The sequence below is a fragment of the Adelges cooleyi genome, unplaced genomic scaffold (genome assembly GCF_023614345.1).
Source record: "Adelges cooleyi isolate 19-005CV unplaced genomic scaffold, UGA_ACOO_1.1 ACOO_flye_CR_arks_rails_tigmint_CR_PRNA_2, whole genome shotgun sequence".
In the NCBI taxonomy this organism is placed as follows: domain Eukaryota; kingdom Metazoa; phylum Arthropoda; class Insecta; order Hemiptera; family Adelgidae; genus Adelges; species Adelges cooleyi.
The window spans coordinates 5,605,564-5,628,835 of NW_026095860.1; the positions used below are offsets into that span (position 1 = coordinate 5,605,564).

At 32.9% G+C, this 23,272-nt stretch overlaps 1 protein-coding gene across 3 annotated transcripts in view; it reads left to right on the plus strand.

Moving 5' to 3' along the window:
• LOC126833325 (discoidin domain-containing receptor tyrosine kinase B-like) overlaps positions 1 to 23,272 on the plus strand; it is a 99,371-nt gene that overhangs the window by 32,466 nt on the left and 43,633 nt on the right. For all 3 annotated transcript variants that reach the window (XM_050564591.1, XM_050564588.1, XM_050564590.1), the window contains exon 2: positions 868 to 1,005. In XM_050564591.1, the coding sequence (XP_050420548.1) occupies positions 915 to 1,005 (91 nt within the window). In that variant the 5' untranslated portion in view covers positions 868 to 914. The remainder of the gene's footprint in view (positions 1 to 867; positions 1,006 to 23,272) is intronic.

Here is a 23,272-nt window from a genome sequence, read left to right on the forward strand (position 1 = left end):
TATACCAATATCACGGAAAAATAACACTGCGATAGCTAGCTTTTAGGGGTTGATATTACCAATTAAATAGTTCTTCAACTAAAATGTATTCATCTCATCTAAATTACAGTTGCCATAATTAAAAGTTTAGTCGAAAGAACTATTTATTTAAAGCAAAATCATCTTCCACTCTGAAAACTTGTTGTGAAATATTTCTCTAGCGCACTATTTATCTTTTAATTTACACTAATACTATCCTTTTATATACATGGTAAGTTGAAATAATTTTTAAAGTTAAGCAGGGGGCTATTATAGATAGCTACAAGAAATATTTAAGCGTTTTTTTTTTGTTATAGACTAAACTATCTTTTAAAATGTATTGTATTTTTTTAATTAAGAAATTAAATCCATATAATATGTTGTATATTATTTAATTTCTTGATTTGTAAAGTAATAAGTCTAAACAAATTTTAGTTTAGTCTGTTATAAAAAAAAGCGCTAGCTATCTATATTAAGCCCCCTGCTTAAACGTCAAAATTATTCTAACTTTATATAGCCATTAATCACCAATCATTGTGTTTTAATTAGTATAGAATAAATATTCAGTAGTTTGTTTGTGTAACTTATTGGGCGACCATCAAGGTAGCTATAATATTTGTGCAAGGAATTTAAAAATGAATCTCCAGAGATATTAGCCGGTGTATAGTCATAGTGAGTCTCGCCCCGTATGTATTAAATAACACAATACCAACAGAAATCAAAACAAGATATAAAATACAATACCGTGCTCTCTTTTACTATTCGAAGGGTATATCGAAGAGAATAGGAAATTGTTTAATAATGTTTTATACAGTTTATGATATTGGTTTTATTTTGTTCGTTTTGCAGCCGACCCGCGGATAAGGACTAGACCCGAAGCGCCGACCACAATTACCATGAAGTGGCGTGGGGCTCATGATTTTTCCATCGCGTTGGCCGTATCCGCCGTTTGTTTTATCGGCCAACTGACGCTCGGCTTCCATATAAGTAAGTTATTGCTTTACCTCTCTCCGGCTATATTATAACCTTTATACTTGCTCAGTGCTCACCTCCACGCACAACGCTCACAGCATGCCACACTATACGTATAGCTGTAATATAGGGTGAACTATATTCAGCGGCTACCGGGTCCATCTGGTCCCCAAGCTACGACGACGGCTGCAGTCCTCCTGTGCCTTGTGGGATCCCCGTTTTTCTTCCTTCAAGGTTAATAACCTAAAATGAAAACAATAAAAACCCACGGCCAGTGTACAAAGTATTGGAAATAATGCTATTCCGTGGGGTCGGTCGAAACGAGAGACGGCGCAAAAGACATTTGCCCGTATAGTGTTGCGTTCTCAACGACCAAAGTTGTGTTTTTACACCGTCTGTGGGTAGTCTCCCTATAAGAATAATAATGTCATTTCGTGACCCCCCGGCCCATTAAATGTATAAAGTGCCGCGTAAGTGGATATCGCAGAACTACAACTTAAAAGCCAATATATATATATACCTTTCTGGCGGTCATATTGCTCAATTGCTGCAGTTGTTTTATAACCCACTCGCGTACATACACGATATATAAATGTAATAGCTATAATTCCAACACTAGGATAGCTGATGTGTACTGTATAATGTAATATATTATATAGTATAAAACAACGACCGCGGATTATTTTGCGAACCATACAATATTGCAAACGGTTACCATAACAAACGTCTCAAAAGACTACTAGACACAGAAACCATTAAAGTTATGACCGTTTTTTATACCATCGTGCTACTCGTAATAGAAACATGCAATGTTTTTTTTTTTTTAATGTATGACTACCTATTGTTATTATGACTATAGCTCTCCCACGCATGACCGTACTCCGTATACATATCATGATATTACTGGTTAAATGTATTATAATATAATGATTATGTGGGATCAATATTAATGCACGAAATGTAGAAAATTTATTGAATTTGTGCAAAGATGTATGAAATGGTCAAAATGGTTGATTTGAAAGGTTTCCTAGCATTGAAACCGTCAGCTAACCGAGAGTCGAGGGAAAGTCCACAATGAAGTTCAGACAGTAGTGGACCTCGCAGACTTTTTCACGGTGCAGTTCGTCGAAATCGGTAGTCTGTGAAATATTTAAAATGCACGGTGTGGCTGGAGGATGGGAAATTTCGAGTAATACTCAATGCGGCGCCTATCTCTTTGCCAAGGGATTAAAATTAGGGTTCCTTCGACGAAAAGGGTCGTCCTGTGGACACGTCGCACATAGAGTCCCCGTGCTTCGAACATAATGGATTTGCTCAAACAAACGAATTTGTAAGTGTGTGTGTGCGCACTTTGGTTCATTATCGCCGGGCGGTCTTTGAATAATTTAACCGACTTTACCGCCGACTATATGGCCTTATGTGTACCGCTCTACGGTACAAGTGTCCGTTAATCTGATCGCGCATAATACATAAGAGGATTGCGGATTACACACACGTCCATAATTTATACGTTTATTATTGTTTTTAAGTCGCGGAGGGATACAAAACGGAGTGCGGTGTAAATAAAAAATAAAATAATAATACAAGATACCACAGCCACAGGGGTGTGTTACGCAAAAAACGGCGAGGGCTCTGTATTAAACATATTCATATTTTATATATACATCTGGAACATTAATAAGATACAACGGTATACGGTAATAAAAACGGAGGAGAGGGAAAAATTGTATAAATTATACGCATTCATGTCGGAGAGAGGGTGAACTTGAACTAAAAAATGATCAACAACAAGAACAAATCCTTTATAGTTGTTTGTGCGGCAGCAGCTGGACGTAGTTTGAAGGCGAAGTACGCTCAGCCCAGTTTTGTTACCACTCGAAAAATAAATAATTATAAGAAAGAAAAGTCACACATGTACATAAGTGAAAGTAAAAAATCTATAGAGTACATTTTGCATTTTCAAAATCGAAGTCGTTTTGAACATTGTACATTTTTAGCTTAATAAATAAACGATTTATTAATTTTTTATGATCGCTCTAGTAGCTTTACTTATAACTATCGCATATCTCTCATCAGCTGCTAACCCTTAGTGAGTCTATTTTTCTTTATGGTTGTATCGCTTTTTCAAGTACACTCTTGGTGGGGCTATGTTTAAATCATGTATGCCACTTACGTGTTGCGTTACAATAAAAATTATCTCGCCTAAACCACGTACGTCTATTGGAATTTGTTATTTTCCCGAGTGGAAAATTGAATTAACCATTCTATCACCTTTGAAGAACTTACATGTGACCCGAAAAATAACCACCAACCGTGTACGAGAAGGGTGTGACGAGGACTGTGCTAAAAGAGGGACCGATTGCTTTATCTTAATAGTTTTCTGTCGCCCTCGAACACTGTGTCAACTCGCTGATAACGTTTCCCGGCGACCGATGTCCCCCTTGACATCCACGCTTCCGCACTGCTTGATGTGAATTTTTCAAACTAAAGATTCCCCGAAGACACGCGAAGTAAGAAGAAGAAAAAAAACGGTTTTTAAAACTTCTGATTTTTTTTATTCGAAGTCATTGAACCATATAACCGGAGTCCAAGTCCGAGTGCAGATGTCGTACTTTATTTACTTATAATTAAATACGAGACGAGTCGGATTTTATGGTTGAAAACTATTACCAAACTGATAAAAACTAACAGAATTTTTTTTTTTTTTTTAAATCACATAATCTATTTTAGTTTTAAAGAGAGATCAAAACAAATATTTTTTGAAGTTTAGCCGCCTAATTCGTTTCTTTTTAATTTTACTCGCATTTTCACAAAAAAAAAAAAAATAATAATAATAAGCTTACGTCACGTTTTAATATTTTATAATTTTTAACACTATTTACTATATATGTAATCAACAACTTTTAATGAGATTATATACAATCGAGATAAACTATCTAAATCATATTGAATATTTTTTCGATTAAATTTTAATTTTGTAAATATCAGTTTGGTTTAGTAACCATACTATAATAAATACTTAGGCTTTAAAGGCATTTTTTTTTCAATTTATTTTTAAATTTCAGCTCAGTGATATCCAAATTTATTGCACTTACACTGTTACCTTTTAGTTAAGATTTCATCGAACTTATTCAATTACTTATATAGATTACGGAAAAATACTCGTATTTGCCTACTTATGACTTATGTTACCTATCAAATGTTTTGCAAGTAAATCCTATTGTTCTATTTAAAAAGTAAATTAGATGTATACGTTACCATTAAAGTTTCAAAAGTTGGTAGAACTCTGTAAAATAGTAAAATAGGTATATATTTAGTAATTTTATAATATTATAAAATACCATACACAAAAATGTATTCAAAAAGAAAAACTAAACATTTCAATTGTTTTACGACAAAATGAGTGTCTTACGTTAAACAGATGATCCTGAATATATATATATATATAAGTATTAAGACGTATACATTTGTATTGATAAAAATTAGCTTTAGAAGAGTCTTGACGGGACTAGAAAAGTTTCCATTGGAGAAGATATGCGTTTCAGCTTGAGCTTACGATTTTCCGTTATTTTATTTGCTCTTAAAATAAACCTTCACGGTGTATTGGTCTAAGCAGTCCGTTTTTCGAACCCCTATTTGTTAACTTTTGTGTTTGTATATCTGATTGAGTGACAGGCATTTTGACACACCGACACTTATCGCAGTCGGATCGAAGTTAACGAGTCGTGAAATTTAGAAAGCTATGATGACAGAGTGAATATATAAGTCTATGGCAAATTCCATTTCTAAATAATACTCTATTTGATCATTTATTTATATAATAAATATATTGTTAGTTGTCTGTCAAGTGCGGCCAAACGACAAATTATTCTGCTAATTGAAACCATTGTTATTATTTTTCTGACAATGTGTGACTTATGAAAACATTATTTCAGTGCATTAAAGTAAAAATATCATTACTTTATATTTAAATGTCCAGACGGCAAAAGTGATATTGGCATCTTCCTATCAGATCACGTCTACGTTTTTTATCATTCATAGAAAAAGTATATAAACAATTGCAAGCTTTAACAGCATTTTAAAAAAGTGGTTTTTTTTTGGCTACATTTTCTTAGTGTATGTTCTAACTGCTAACAAAAAAAAAAGATGTTAAAAGCTTTCCCTAAAAAGAGGTATTCTACATGCCAATACTAGTATTCTATTATTATAGCACTATAACTGTCAATGTCTGAGTGATTGAAATACTGGGCATATGATATATGCATACAATCGTTTTTACCACTAATGGAAGCACAAAATAATAATCAAAACGGAAAGTGGAACTAATCATTATGTTATTTTATGGTTCAACGATTGGAAATATTATTTAATTAATATTAGCTGACGATACGATTGTCATTACCAAAATTCATTGGGAATTCTTAGGTTAACTTTTAGAAATTTTAGTTTTGAAGTTACTCAAAGAGGCACAATGAATAATAATAATATAACATCATTATAATCAGCTAATTATTTTTAAGTAGGGAACAGGCGCTGATATCACACGTAAGCGTTAAATCTTAAAAATTTTATATTTTAGCTAGTATTTATTCACTTAACACCGTTGTTCTTTAGTTTGGTTTAATTTATTTTTTTGGTCAGGTGTCAAAAATATAAAGACAGGTTGCCCTTGTCCGTCTTCTCCTTAACAGGATCGGACAGTATATTAAAACGTTGTCTGTGTAATCTTCGCGGGTAAATTCAACACTTCAGTCTTTACGCAAATAAAATTATTCGAGTACGAAACAAATGTAAATTTTCAGAGAACAAGCTCGTTTTTTTTTGCTCTGCAAAAGTCATCAGAGAGACAACGTTAAGTACAAACAGAATGCAGCAGAGAAAATTAAACTACAATTATCACAACAGCTACTGCCCGTTCGGGTGGGCGAGTGCGGACTCGTTTAACGTCTTGGTGGATTACTCTAGGTGCAAATTAAGTGCCACTACGCATTGTCTCTTCGTGTTAAGTATCGATTGTTGACTGTGTAACGTCCAACAGGCACGCTACCCCGTCGTAATCACTTGTTCGCACCGGTGTATAGCACAAGAAAGAGGGGTGAGAAGGGGAGGTGAGTCGTTATTTATTGTACACACTGTAGAGAGGAGCGGTTTTTTCCCTCTCTTTTTTTTTTCAATTATTTCTTCAACGAAATGTACGCCTCTGTTGTCCCGATGTTTTTTTTTGTCGCTCTCTTTTATCACCTCAGACACAAATACACACCCTAAGTTTTCCACCGGCCTTTAGTGTCAAACAATCGGCAGATAAATAATCTTCCCTGTTTTTTTTTTAATGTTCGTTTGGCTTTATCTAAATCGAAGATGTCGTATTGTGTTCGGTAATACTCGTACTCGACGAAAAAGGCCAATAGCTGTGATGAATAAAAAACGCATACAAATGAAAACTAAAAACGGCGATGGTTTTATACGGCGTTTTTAGTAACATAATTGTAATAATAATTTTAACGTCACGCTGTTAGAGAGCGCTGCTGATAGGTATTTTATTAATCGATTCCAAAATTATTTAGAAAACACATTTGTTTTTAATAGTTGTGTAATGGAAGAAAAGCAAGGGGGAAGTGGCGGTGAATGGTTATTTTAAATATTTATATATTAGTCTCTTAATCGGGGTGTGCATGTGTGTACATTTACTACAAGAGCTCACTTCCTGCCTCTAGACTTACTATCACACAGTGTTATAATATCGTATATAGTACATACCTTGTCGTGGAGTTACTCGAAGCTCTATGACCTTGGCGATATCCCTTGAGTATGTGATCTTGATATGTCGAGATGAAGAGGAGGAGTGGCCGAGTGGGTAAGGCGGCAGTGTGTTAGCGCTCACTGTCGTCGGTTCGACACTCGGTCACAGGCGCTCCGTTTGCTGGGCGAGCAATCGTCCGGTAAAAAGGAACCACCATCCCCCTCTCCGGCGACGGATTGACGACCCGTCCCGGAAGCGAATTCGTCAAGAAACCATCTCATGATGGCAGCGTTGGGCCCTCATGGCCCGTTAAGCTACATGATGATGATGATGATGATATGTCGAGATGAACGTTATTCTAACGCGAATGTTTTCGTTCATAAAATATTTCAGACACTGATGTTTTAACGTTATCTTACGATAACCTGTTTCTCGTTAAAGTGTAATTCAGTACACGGTCTACCAATGGTTTTATAATAATCAATGCGCTTGTCAGAAATAACAACGTCTACTGAATTATTATAAGCCGACTACATTCCTCGCTGACCAAAAATAGTCACATGGGTGTAATAGGATTGTTCGACCACTAGAATTAATGTCTTTTAACGATACCTTCAAGAGGAAAATAATTAGGTATAGGTATATATATATATATATATATATATATATATTGAACCAAAGAACAACAGTGTTTTTGTTGGTTCAATAATGACACGTGTGTGATAAGAAACTCGTACGATTTAAAATATTTAAGTGATTGAATTGTAATGAATATAGTATTTTTTATGTATCGCGACGGACTTGGCGTATGAGTGTGTAAGGATAATAAGGAAGGATTAGGATATTGGTGGCCGCAGCGGACTGATAACAGCTACCCGTTTGGCGTCCACGCAATAAGGAAAGGATGGTTGAATGAGAGATGTAGGAAGACAACTGCGCTTCGCTGCGCCGTAAGCTGGGTTAAATAGTGCGTTTTTGTGTCGGTTAAGTTCGTGTCGAGTCGTATGTCCGACTCCTTCTTTAATGAACTAATTGTTATGTGAGTGTTACGACTCTCATGAGTATGTACGCTATCTGTTAAAGTATTTAATGTTTATTGAAATTATTCAAAAAGGTTCTATAGTTATATAAAAATGTCGCATATAGTACAAATTTGTATATAAAATAAGTTATTACAAAATGATAGTTTAATAAGTGTATTTAATGTAGTTAAAACTTAAACATATGATTTATGTTACTACAAAGTGCGGGCTAATTTTTTTATGTTACGCCCTCGTAACATGATAAGGTGTATAATAATGGATAAAATAATAATAGTAATTATGATAATAATAATGGTTAGTTATCTTAAACTATGAGAATATAATGAAATGTGATACTTGTTGTTTCCCCCTTTTTTTTTATTATGAATATATTATATTTAAATTATTACTTTTTGAAGCAATTAGAGTTATACCTAACCGTAAGTTTTAAAAGTGTTTGTTTAATCTCTCGAGATACCTGGACAATAACACCATACCGTAACATTTCTTCCGAAGTACCATAATAGTGTACAATATTATTTTTGTGGTTAAGGGTTTATTTAAATATTTAATTATTTAAATTAAGTAAATGGTATTTATTAATAAATAAAGCTTGAGCGTTGGTTTTCGCACACGATTAAAACATAATGTAATTTTTTATTATTAAAGATGAATTGTTACTTTATTAAAAACGCACTCAAATTTTTCTCAATTTTTGACGCAAATAATGACTTAAAAACTAATTAAAATATCAAAGTTGTGAGTTTTCTTGTCAACGGATTTTGGCGGAGCACCTTTTGGGTTTTAATTAGACGGTGCCGTTTTGGAAATTCATCCTCTCCCTTTTTTGAGGCAATATCTGATTATAAGCTTACCGACCAAAAGCGTTCTCAGTAGCAATAGAATAGCATGCATAGTTTAGTCGACATTCCATTAGACATTGTTGTGGCAGTTGTGGCTTAACTACTGAAAAACAAAAAAATCAAAATCATTCCGAGCCCCGAGGGCGACAGCACTTTGGCAGTAATATTTTGCCCCTCTGAAATTGCTCCACGCATTCTCAAAGTTCTGACTTTAAAATGATATAGCCACTAGAAAGGAAACACATACGTTTAATGGATCTTTTGGAATACAATAGGTAGAATAATAATGCCAATATACTCATAGTGGTTTCTAGAAGTGTTTATAAAGTTATGTATAACGTTTGGTAAAATACAAAACATTAACACTTTATACAAATATATTATCTTTTTTATTTTTATATGCAGATAGTTATATTACATGTTTCAATGAAGCCGTAAAATTAACGAATTATGTATAATTGTCTGTTTGAAAATAATCCATCATAATGATTCTATCATAGCGGAACGAGTAGAAAAGACTAGGTAAGCAGTTAGCACTCATATTGTCACAAGTCATATAGCACATTCAAAAGGAGAGAACATGGCTCAAGAAGCAAATTCTTTACACTTTACTTAAGTGAAAATTCTAGCAATGTTTATTTATCTTATTTATATAATAATATCGATCTGTTGATTTTTGAAATGAATTAAATACAACATAAACATAAGTCTTCCAACAAGAAATCGTTTATATGTACTTGGTAATTTTACCGTACTCTCCGTTTGTACACATATACTTTCATAACTTAATGTACACGAATACTTTTAAGTTTGATTTCAGGTTACACTAATGTTTCAAAGTTTAAAAGCAGTCATGTCTTAGTTTTTTCAATTACTATTAGTTTTTCGTTGTTCATCGTAAGTTCTTAAATAAAAACAAACTCAGCCGGTCGTTCTTTAGCATTATTTTCTTCCAGCTAAATTATATATTATACTATTTTAAAAGTACATTTAATGGTTCGTTTGCCACCGATAAATGTTGCCAGGATGTGCTATAAAAATAAAAACCTAAGTTTCACTGTTAAAAAACATTTTACGACTCACAACTTCAAATTACATTTTTTGGCTGAGATGACAACTTGTTTAGGTATTTGTTATTTAAAAAGGTAATTTTTTCGAAAAATAACCCCGAAAGCCCGTTGTTGAGCTGATATTGTCATTCTTAAAATAAATATGTTATTTTTACATTGCATCAAATTTAAACAATTTAGAGTTAAAAAAAAATTAAGGTTTCCAACAAATAAACATGAAGTCTTAAAAAACAATATGTTTAACCAACATATTGTAAGCATGCACGGAAAAAAATCTTGTTAATTTACAGATGTAATTTTTCATTCTTGACTGTTAAATTTCGTAGATGTACTCACCAAATAATATTTCTATTAAATAAACGTTTATTTAAGGCAAAATTAATTTTGTTAGACCAATAATTGAATATAATAAAAGAACCATTATTCAATAAATATGACTACAAAATCTGGTTATCACGGGTGTAATCAAACTCTTGTTAACGTAACAGACATCTTTTCCAGTGTGCCATCTAAGTGCAAATTGTATAAAAGGTAAGTATAATAAAGGTAAGGTAATAAATTATACACATGATCAGCTCATCCACAGTTTATTCAGTATATTCCTGACCCATACACATACGCACGTTTCTGATTTCAATCAAATGTACATAATAGGAAAACATTCCAACATTTCAAACTTATATGAAAAGTGCAAAATCCTATAATCGTGTATTCTTATCTACTGAACCGAAAATGGCAAATTGATAGCTTCGTTTGTGGTCTTTGCACAGCCTGTTGCATCCCATCCCTTCGTCGACTTTATCTTTTTCGAATTCTTCGTGCTACTTTATTTTTATTTTGTATACGTGCCAACGAATTCAAAGGTTGTCTTCTTTGTTTACACCAGTATGAAATTTTGTCACGTGCAAATATTTGTCGTATAGTGGGGGTCGGTTTTATGTATTTTTTATGCCAAAGGAAACGTTACTTCGCAAGCATGTATAGTAGGCACTTGCGGTTAGCGATACCTAGTCTTTTAGCACGCACACACACATTAAAAAGCACGTCCTCCGTTTGCTTTTATGAGAATCTAACCTATCCAAATCGTGATAAAAAAGAATTACAATGAAATATTATTTGTTAAAAATTAAAAAAGAAAAGATCCTAACAGAATATTACGTTAAACGTTGATTTTGATTTACCGAATGGCTCACAAATGCATCTAAAACTTAAACCAAGTTAGATGCCCACGATTTGTCGGTTATTAAAATTTCCTATCATTAAAATTTTAAACAATACATGAAACTCACCAGTTTACATAAAAATTATTAATACTTTTACTAGGAACAATTGAATGTTTGTATGGTTCCAAAGGTGCGGGCAACACCTACAATATATAATTGTAGTTTTGAATTTAAAATAAGCTTAGTGTACACAGACGCTAAGTAAAAACAAGTGATATTAAAGTAATGTTAATTCAAAATTGAAATTTTAAGATTGTTTTCCTACTATAGTTAGTTTACTCAATTCTGACATAGTAATAACTATTTATTGATTTTTACATGACAGTTTAGTTTTGTACGTATTAGGTACGAGTATAATGCTATTTACTTGTTACACAGATTTTATTTATTGGCAGCGGTGTATATTATTTAAATTACATTATGATTTTCACTTATTACTTTATTACGTCTTTTAAGGCTTATGTTAAAAACTTTAAATTTTACAGCCGTTCAAACAGCGTTATGAAACAAAATAATATAGAACTCACCTCGGTTGCCGTGATCCCCTTAGCTTACAATATACACATATTATAATGTGTTTGTTCGGCGGCTACCCGAGCAATTAGCGTATAAGTGGCATTTGGCAACAGACTCTAAACGGATACTCGAAACTCGACGAATGGGGAAAATAAGCATTCGAAATAATACTGATGTTTGAGTTTAACTTGAGCGTTTAATATGAAGTAGAAACGAGGGCGAAATAAAAAGGTTATTATTTAATTAACGCGGCCCCGATCAGCAAACGTCGACGTTCAAACCACCCAAAACCGTCGAGCATCCTTTTTGGGGTAATTGAACGCATAACAGTGAATATATTGTTATTATTATTGCACGTATAATCCAACGGTTTTTTTTTTAAATAATTAGTGAAACGTTCAAATATTATAGCTATTTTAAAACAATAATTATACTTATAACAGGATAATAAAATTAGCAGTCTCGGTTAGGCACGTGAATAAAATCATAAAATCACGGGTCTTAAAAAACAGATATTACTTTTACGTGAAAGTAAAAAACATTAATTATTTTCATTACGTAAGTATAGTATATATGTATACAAATCCGTAAACTAAATTTCAAGGTTGTACGAGCTGTATACGGTTTTTAAAATTACCCATAAAACCGTACTTATAGGAGTTTCTAGTAGTTTTTAATGGATTTTCTTTGTAAATTATATTTTTGGCGGAATTTGTTTTCTAACACACACCATATTCACATCGAAGTGTTTCGAATGGTCGCCAAACTTTACTGGCTTTATTTATTGCCAGGCTCCAACTTAAAATTGTTAGCCAGTCGGTGACGGATGCGGATACCAGGGGAGGTATAGGGCCTGAAGCCTCTCCCTCGTATACTTAAATTGTATGCATTAACCGTGTAATTTTATGTTTATTTATTTGTATAATATAATATTAGAATACGTATTTTCTTACTATGTAAACCTTAAATCTATGACTACATGACTACTGCTTATATAAGTTTCTAGAGAATTTTTTTTCTAGCCCCCTCCCTTTTTTCATTTATCCATTGATGTATAAAATCAACGCTGCTCAGATACATTATACAATATTTTATCACATTGATATTGATAAAATAGAAATTGAAAGAAATATCATAAAAAAAAAAACATAAGCGTGACAACAAATAAATTACAATTAAAAAAAGAAACTTTCACTTTTAAAGTGAAAACAATTGAATAGTAAAGGGAGACGTCGTCCATTTACTGCGTCTAACCAAATACTGAGCAAGTTATTGGTTTAATTAGATTAGTAGAATATAATTTCATTGAAAAATAATAATATATTTTTTTAGTTTACTTAAGTTAGTTTCAATTAACCCCGTCTTCAAGGTTCTAAATTTGTTTTTGATTAAAGAAATATGTTAAAAATATTAAGAATATGTTTTTTTTAATAAAACAAATTGAATAGATAGTTGTTACCCTAACTACATTTCTTTTTGTCATACTTTTATTTCATATTTTACCTAGCCTAACCTCACCTTTTTTTACACTTCATAATCGTTTATACAAGATACAACTGACAAAACACTGTTAATTGTGTTTATTATAATATAATTAAAAATGATTAACGTACCAACAAAGTGCGTGTATTTTTTTGTATAGTTATCGCATCATGTAGTTTAAGGTTTTTTTTATTTTTATCTTGCACTTTGGTTTAATAAAGAGTAACGGCTTTATATTTAGCGTTTACGTTGAGATTGTTTAAAGGTACCGCCGCCAAATCCGGAAGGTTTTAAGTGACTAATTGCAAGTGTTCCGGGTTACGGGTGGCTGGTGTTGTAATTTAAGGTCGTTTTTGTAGAAACAAAGTGTATATACCTTTTTTTCTACACTTCCACTTCTCTCTTTCTCTTCGACAGCCTTTTCCGTGTCCCTGTGGCACCACGACCACGGCGTTTTTCTATGGCGGTCGTCACGGTTCGAAGACATGCTGAGCGCGCCTCTCGTATGCAGTTTGGCCGCACAAGTAATTGGATAGGGACGACCATTAACCTTCGAATCCTCTGACCCGAATCCCCATATCGGGCGTTAACAATCACGCCGAGAGTACAGCCATCCAGGTTAAGTACAGAAAAATATAAAACGCAGATAAGCACGTACCCAGTCGTTTTTACAATAGGTCAGGCCGCTATACATACTAGGGCGTAACATTAGTGTAAAAGCAAAAATTGCAGGCAAATAAAAAAAACAAAATAATAGAGTCCAGTAATTTTTAAACCCATGATGACTAGGAATAGTTTTAAATGAATATATGATTTAATCTACGTGTAGAATCATGAGCTATGTGAGTTTTATCAGTAAGTAGCACAATACAGCAAATTCTATACCTCTTTTCATATAACAAACATATAAATATAAATATAAGATTTACACTTTTATTTTGTTTAATGAATGCCTATAAGTACATAAGAAACGTAAACATTAAGTGGTAAAACTTTGTGTACTTTATAAAGGTTATGTTATTACAAATATCAAATTAAAAATATTATAATTATGATGAGAATATTATTATAAATGTAAAAATGTAGTCAGTCTCGTTCTCAGAAAATTTCCTGGCAGTATACAGAATCAATTAATAGTTTTCTATTTTATAGTTATAGGCATTAACATTCTATAATAAAAAGAAATTATTTTTAACAAATTATTAATTTATATAATAATTACTCACTGAGAAAAAAAAAATAATAAAAATATATATAAAAAAGTACCTATTGTCGAAAAGTTTTTATTAAATTAAAATTATGTTTTGGCAGAAGATTAAATGTTAAAAGATTGTAGTTAAAAAAAAAACTAAAGAAAAAATTTGATTTAATTAATTAAAAAATATAAAACATTTTTATAATACTTAAAAAAAAAGTTGTAGTTGATTTTTTTGAAACATTTAATTTCCCGCCTGTTTTTTTTTCGTTTTAAAATGCTTACAAGTTTTGTGAGAAAATTTTGAAAAGACAATATTTTTTGCTGTGGGAAATCTGTATTTTACAAATACAATCATTTAAATAATATATTGGTGATATTAAATAAAAAAATAAATAAACAAATAAATTCACAACTTTGCAATGAAGCTATAAACTTTAACTTCATAAATTTCAATATCCGTGAAATACATTTATGGAGGTCGCGTAGGGTGGAAGAACGCCAGGAGACAGAATACAATTCTGAGTAATTGATGAACAATAATATCAGGGCTTTTATTTGTCATTCATTTACGCCTGGTTTTTAAATCGTACTTTGTTCTTAAGATAATTTGTAGACGAAGAGTTTGAAAAGGGCAGGTTATTAGATAAGAAATGAATGCTCTCCTAGCCACGATTACAAATTAGTTTTCCCAAGCGGCGACAGGACCAGATGGCGTTTTCCACTTTGTAGATTTTTTTTTCTGGGAGTTCACGCTTCGTTTTGTTTTTCGACAAGTGTGTACATTTTTTTTATCGTCTGTCAAATGATATTATACGATACGATGGCGACATAATTGTTATTTCGATGGAAATCTCGCGTAACGATTATTATGAATAATATTATGATTAGGATCGTCGGCAAAGGATGTTTTCAATTTGAGCCGGAATAATCTTGTCGACTTAACGGTGCCGCAAAATGTAATCGTCCGGTGTTTGTTTGTTATTATTTCGGCATGTCGTTAAACGGGTTACGGCCGCGGGGTCCGGATTAAGCAGCCGGCAAACAAGCTGGGTGCAAAATAATCCTAGTATATGGATTGCATATTGGCGGCAGCTCGGCAAATCGGCAATTTTCTCATTTCGGCGAATCCGAAAATTATTTAACGACCCAGTAGTTAGCCCGGGGGATGCATTTCCATTGCTTCTGTCGCGCGATACGCACGATCACATACACTATTTGGCTATAATATTATATAGATATTATGTTATTATAGGTAGGTATGACTGACTGCCCGTCGGCGGTAAATATCATTCGGTCGGGTTCCTCTCGACCCCGGCGCGGTAAAAGTACAAAAACGTGTCGAATCTCGATGCCAAGTTGTCCGTGAAGAATGCTGATGCACTAACACTCAAATCGGTTTACATTTCGATCGCACACGTTCCACCTTTATGGGACCGAGAGTGAAATAGACACGACCGCGAAAAAACCAAATAGAAATCGGCGCCAAAATGCTTTTTCTCAACCTGTACCCTCTGTATACATATATATAATATATATATATTATATCCTATTCTTCCCCGGAGACGGTAAAATATTTTCTAAAAGTAAAAATATGTTTCCCTTTTTTGTCGATATCACCGTTTTTATATTGACTATAATATTTTTTTATATAATATCATATACCTATTGTACTATTCCGAAGGAGAGACCAAATTTTATATTTTCATATTGAGTGATGAAAAAAATATTATATTAAAACATGTGTTGCGGTGTTCGTTTAATTTTAAACAACTATTATTTTGTTGAAATTTAAAATATTTTTAAAGCAGTCTCTTCATAAAAATACACATTTTTTATTTACATTTTTCGTGAACATTTTAAAGTTACAAAATACTGACATTTTGTAGATAAGAAATTTTGATATTTTGACGTGGGATTTTTGCAAAGTAAAATGTATCTGAGCGCACGGCAGTGCGCCGGCCAAGTTCCAGCAATGCTAGTGTATCTTTACACGAACCAATTCAACCGGTATTTTGAACTCTTATATCTCTGCTACTTCTTAAGATAGGCTTTAAAAATTTTAAATCTAAACTAAGCTAAAAAAAGTTTAGAACACTATCTAAAATTAAGGCCTTCATTTTTAGCCGTTTTAAGATGGGAGGATTTCAAAATTTACATTTTTGTTACTCACTCACTCACTCACTCATCATCAAAATTATAAGACACTGCCCGAATAGGTAGAAACGTGAAATTTGGCACAAAGGTAGGTCTTATAATATAAGTAAAGGGAACAATTTGAAAATTGACATTTTCTCAAAATGTATGCGCCAGGATGGGATTAATGACTTTCGCCGCGCTACTGCTGGTACAGGGCGCTGTTGATGCCCACATTTCTAGTCAGCCATCATTTGGTCGTAGTTTGTGTCTTTGATAATTCGTGTTCACATATATGGCAGTGTAGCAGTGTTCTTTGTTCTTGTTACGTTTTTCCGGCGGTGTATTAAAAAGTGTAATTGTACACCTAAACGTTTAGGTTTCGTTTATACGTTTATAATACTAAAAAACTAGATTTATAGTGGCTACTTGTATAAATTCTAGCTTCACTAATTTATCAATTAAATTACACTATTTGAATTATGACTAATTTAACTATTATCATGGTTTATTATTAATTAATTATTAATCATTATGCATAGGGGCTACTTGTATAAATTCTAGCTTCATAAACTGGCCATATGTTAAGCAATACAAATAAAAGAGCAGTGTTGCTCATGAAAGTAGGAGTGAAGTGTGGTTATGAACTAAAAAAATAGCAGATTTGGCCACAATGTAGATATCACTACTTTGATAGGCTGACATTTTTGGGAGGGGGTCTAAAACTTGGCCTTTTTTCACTGTAAGGTTTTTGTTGGGGATTTATTTTAATTGTGTGGACTAACTTTAAGTTGCTGATGTTGGTGTCACAAATAAATTATCATTAATAGATGAGCATTGTTCTTTTAATTAGTAAATTTTATTAATTTCAGTCAGACTACAAAACGATTTCAGTGAAGTATAACAATTTTAAATTTTACTCAGTATTAACATTGCGCTGAACAATTATAGCTAGACTTAGAACTAAAATATTAATTGCTAATTAAAATCTAGTGTCGCCGATCATATTTTTCGAACCTCGGGCATACCCTTTATTCCTTCTAATAACGATTTATTTTAATAATCTGCTTATATTTAATGAGCATTTTTAAGCCCAAAGGCAAATGCATTTAATTGAGGGATTTAAAACTTTTTTCGTTAGATCCCCTTAACGTATTATTATTTATTCAGATGGAATATCTTATGTATTATGATAATAAATATTATAGAGACACGACATCTAATGGTAAAAACTGGCATTAAGCCGTACCGGTGTATTATTATGCATATATATATATATATATATATATATATATATATTCATATTATTAACATCAATATTATTCGTTTACAAAGTACAATAACCTTGAGAGGCTACATTTATTCTTATAAATCCTGTATAATGTACATAATATAATGCATATGTGTTAAGAAACATGAAGGAAAATGGAAATCTATAAAGGAACAGCTGTGCCATGGTTTGTTTTTCAAACTAAAATTCGATGTGTTTGGTTATCCTAGAACGTGCATTTTTAGACAAATGCAAAAAATTAAAGTAATTTGACGGTTGAAAGTTCCGGTAGGACATTATACTTGCACCTAGGAAATGCACTTTTGCTCGCATAAGTGTCGTCAATAGAGACATAACAGTTCTGCGCTACGGTTAAGTACACAGGAAATTAGACTTTTGAAGATGGCGAAATCCGGAACCCGGAGAGAATGCAGCGTACCTGCAATAAATTTAAATTATATATAGTACAGCTACTGGAAAATGGTACGCGTGGCTAATCAGACGGCCGCGTTAAAGCAGGTCCAGGAAGTGCATGATGAGTTTTCAATTAGTTTACACGGAGCCATGTTCATTTGATGTGGGTTTTCGGTACTTTCTCCGGTCGTTGCGGCCGCGGGCCAAACGGTCTGCTTGCCATACTAATCATACCTACTATGTATGGTCTATGGGCTCTATCTCATCCCTCGATGATGGCCGCCGGCATTCAAATAATTATTATTTGTTATATTCGTGGGTATATAATTCGATAAAGCATACCTAAGGCACGACCCGTCCTACCCCGTACACGGTATACCAATTAAAAAGTACAAGTTTGTTTCAAAGGGCCTCTTCGTAATCGACTTACATGCAAAAAATCAATTTGTTCACATGTTTTCTGGTCAAACTGCGTCTACTATAAGTAATATTTGTCACATAAATTCATTATTATTTGTTTACTGTACTGACCTTTTTAATCCAATATGTGGGCTTCAAACTCTGTTCGTTTAATTTTTATTAAGATTTTTTTACAATTATATTTTACGGTTTACTCGGTTTGTTTCATATTTTGAAAAATCTATAGTCTCAATTTAGCTGGCTACTATTATTACTATTTTTTTCTTTTCTGTTTTAATCACTCTTCTCGATCAAGCTATTAGTTTACGAAGACCCTACATATTATGCCACTTTTTAAAAGATAACGTATATTACATTTTTTGTGAAAATTAATTTAAAGTTAAATCTATAATGTATTTTGATTTCAGTAATGAGAATTCTTTATTCTTTTAATTCGTTTTTTATTAGATTTTCTCAATCTCAATTATAAATCTATTCTAAAAAAGAGTCTGTGTCTTTCTAATAAAAAACTACAATTTATTAGAATTAAAAATTAAAAGAGATCTTAAACTAGGTCTTGCCGATGATTTTTTTTCCAAAATTTTAAAATTTGAGACTTCAAAAATTTTTTTTTCTTCATATTTTTAACTTAGACATATTGTGTTAAAGGTAAATGATAAAAACCGATTAGAGTGATAAAAATACTAAAACGAGATGACCCTTTGAATTTGTATTTGCCATTCGTTCTATTTTAACATTAAAATAAATATTACACACTTGAAGCAATATTTTGAAAGTTCAAAACATTTCATTTCTTTTACTTGTCCGTTGTATGTAAGAGTGCGTGAACTTCCGAGATTCGGACCGATTGATGAGTGGTAGGCGAAACAACATTTGTATTCAATGGTCGTATCGGACCATTTTTGGATAGAAAAACGAGAGAGAGGTTTTAGTGTGTGCGATGGAAAAAGGTCACATTTCTCTAAAAAAAAAAAGAAAAAATGAAAAAATAACGGCATGTCTTATCCTTTTCCACGGAAACATTTTACACCGCTTGTTCTACCGACGTTCCATCATTGGCACACAACACAGATATTTTTATCAAAGCTTCCTAGTACTTTTGACTTAAATAGAGAAAGAGAGATGAGAAAATACTGGTCGGCAAGGTGAGGTAGACTTGTTATACTAAACTGCGTCGAGCGCGTGCCCTCGTGATGGATAACATTCCTCCAACCTTATCGTAAATATTTCACTGCGCCCTCCCCTCTTTGCCGTTTTCCCCTGTACACATACTCGTGCCGTGACCGATTATTATGAGCACCAATGCAGCCACCGATGATTGATGCGACCAAAGTGTGAAACGCGGCGAAGGAAGTGGATGAGGGCCACACATCATATCAATCTAATGGTTTAACATTTGCCCATATACCCTCTGATTTTCAGAGAAAAAACTTATCAGCTGTGTCAATATTACAGTGAGAATATTTTCAATATATTTTGAAACCAATCATATTCTAATACTACACGTTATATTAACATTTACGTGATGTGATGGTGTGTGACACCAGTTAATGAAATAACTATTTTTAAACACTTATATAAGTGTTTAAAAATAGTTATATATTTCCTTAATCTTGTTTTAGGGTATTGTATTAGACCTACAAATGGACTAACATTCAGCTCTTTTCTCCTAAAATTACATAAAAAAACTACAATTCGTGAAAATGAAGCAAGGGAGTTTTTATGATACAACTATGAATTTTAAGGGAAAATAGAAATTTGTTTAATGCTTGGTCTCGCCCGTTACAAACTACATTTCATTTCAATATTTAACGGTAGCTTGGTTGTAGAGTGGTACCACCAGAAGTGCTTTATGGATGAGCGGAAAAACATTTTTCCCAAAAAGTCGTGTGTAATGCACCTACATTTTTTAATTTTTTGTAATTTTAGTTTGGGCAACATCAAATTTAAATTGCGCACTTAACCCTAATCTATACACAATACTGTATAACAGTGCCATAAATATTGTTCCAACAAATTAGTAAACTAACTTGGTTAAAAAAACATAATACAATTAGTTTATATTTGTATGTAATATTTGTATATTTGTATAATTTGTTTATGCTTTGAAATAATCATAACGGTTTCATTAAAAAGGCAGGTACAAAGCATAAAGTATCCAAGAGAGCTTTTGACAAGAAACGTCGAACGTAATGAAACGCTGTTCCTCGCCCGTCTATAGTCGCTGAGCTAACATTCTCTAGCACTGATGTTTTAGTAAAACGGATGCTCGTTACTAATCAAAAATATATATCAAAGCGTTTTCAAAGCTTCGAGGGCTTAATCACGGTAGCAGCGTTTTCTTAAAAGGGACCGTAAATGATTAGGAAGGGCTAGTCATCTTTATATAAACATGTGTGTGTAAGTGTACTTAAGGAAAATCCGTTTTTGTGCTAGGAATCCTTTTGGGATGTACCATTTGAACACAGAGTGTTACAGTAGATACGCTCAGCAGCGCTCTGGAAAGGGACAGTGCCTTTTGAGCCTTTTGCTTCGTCCAAAGAAAAAAGAGAAAGGTGTTCGCGCTATAGTATACAGAGAACGCAAAGGACGCCGCGGCAATCTATCATCTGGCTAGCGGACCGACAAATGGATGTGAAAAAACCGAAATTCTAACGTCGTCGAATTCTACTGAAGAAAATGTGCACATATTTACTCTTTTAGCTTCACTTACGCATTTACTGGCAAACGATTATGCGAACTTTTTGGCACGTACGAACCTTTACCTAAAAGGGGGTTCGTTGACCGTGTACAAAATAAATGCATTAGTCATCACCTTTTGCAGAGTACTCGCCTTTTATAATTCTTTACGGTGGACATTTTTTTCGTACACCTTACCTATATAGGCGGCCTGTTGCTTAGAATGTTCTTAAGGTGGTCGCCTTTGCCCGTCCGCCGTCGACGACGACTCGTAATCATTTTGACCCAACCGGATAGCATGAATGGATGAAAAAAATAAGATAAATGGGTTGGATTCACCATCGTGACTTCCCGGCCTGACCAACGCATTTAAAAAATCGGATTCCGTCACGAACATGGCAATAAATGTTTTATTATTTATTTTCCGCCATCATTTTTTAAACTGTCATTCATTTTGGCTCCTGTTGCAAGTGTACGGTTTACAAATGATTTTTCATTCCTCGGCGACGCGCACAAGAAAAAAAAATATATATATATGACAACTACTTATGTATATGTACACTGTTGCTTTTTACTGACTGACTAATGGACACCGATTTGTCGACAGAGCGTTCCACTTATGTACAGAAGAGACGACTCCTTAACAATAGACCTTTTGAAATATTGTTAGCCTCCCGTTCATTTGCCGCTCCTTCATCCCAATTACCCAAATTTCTACGTTATTTGAACTTACTGGCACGAAAGATTCATTGATTTTTTCCGTTTGTTTGTTAGTCCTCTACAACATGATGGAGCACCGGGTCATTTGACATTTAGAGCACTTAGAAACTGAGAACTGCTAACAGTACCGTCGGTAATAGTTTTAAAAAAAACCTCCTATAAATTTCTCTTATGTAATTGATTGCACTTAGGAAAATTTCTATTCAATTATCTTTAAATATTTCTATTTAAATATCCATTAACTAATACTTAACACCTACTGTTAAAACTACATAAATATTAAATATGTTTAGAATTGCTAATTTTGATTGAAGATTATTTTAGGAGAGAGGGGGTTACTCCCAATCATTAACACCCTATTTTTGGTTATCACTTATCACATACTAAGTATATACAGTGAGTATCAAATGAATAATCTCTAGGATAACAGCCTATATATTCGTGCGTTACTAGTAGTAACTATTTAAATCGGTAGAGAAACCACACTTAAAATCAAAATCAGTATACTATTTGTTTAATGGGCGGGTGTACTTTGGGTTGCCTAAACTGGTGCCGTTTCCAAAAATTGACAACCGACTGACTGACTGAACAGGTTCGGCGTTAAACGACCGAAAACAAATTTTCCTACATTCTCTTATCATCACGACTCCCCTTCAAAACATACACTCTATTTTGGACTAACCTCCGTTCAATCATGTGACGTGCAGTCGTAAATAAATGCCGTGAAAAATTCGCCAGACGTAGTAAATCTAATGCGAAGATATTTTTCCACAAGATGATCGTAATTCACTAGGTACACGTTTTGGATGAACGTGTTTTTTTTTCTATCGTACTCACGCACTTACAATAACACATATATACATATATATATAACACATATTATACATCTATAACTATTTCTATCTTGCAACAGCATATATCGACTGAACGTTTGCTACTAGAAAATAGTTCAAGACCTAAATATTTATGTAAAATTAAAATATAGAATAATCGTTATACAACAATAAAATATCACTCGTATGTGTTTCGATGTTGTACATGTTGTAATTTCATACAGGCAGACACAATCTTCACAACGGACAACGGTTAAATAAATAAATAAAATATAATCTTTTAAATGTTATCATTAAAACGTATAGGTACGAACTAGTAACACAGAATAACTACTCAGTTAACTTTAATTCGTCCTATAATGCATTTTTGTAACCGTTATTACTGAAATGGAACAATTCTATCCCAAATAACCCCAATCTATATGTATTAATAATACTTTGAAAAATTATAAATTCAACTCAAATAAAAAGGCACTATTAACATTATATATGTATATGCACTTTTCTGAGAAACTGAGTAGTTTAAACGTAAAAAGGACAAAATGTACACCAAAAATTAAAATTAAAATATTAATTAAAGTATTGATTTTTAATTTTTTATAGCATTGCTTATAAAGGATACTATCCACTCGTAATTTGTAGCTTGGAAATAAGGTTCTCAGGAATGATTACTATAGAAACTGTGATAGTACTAAATTC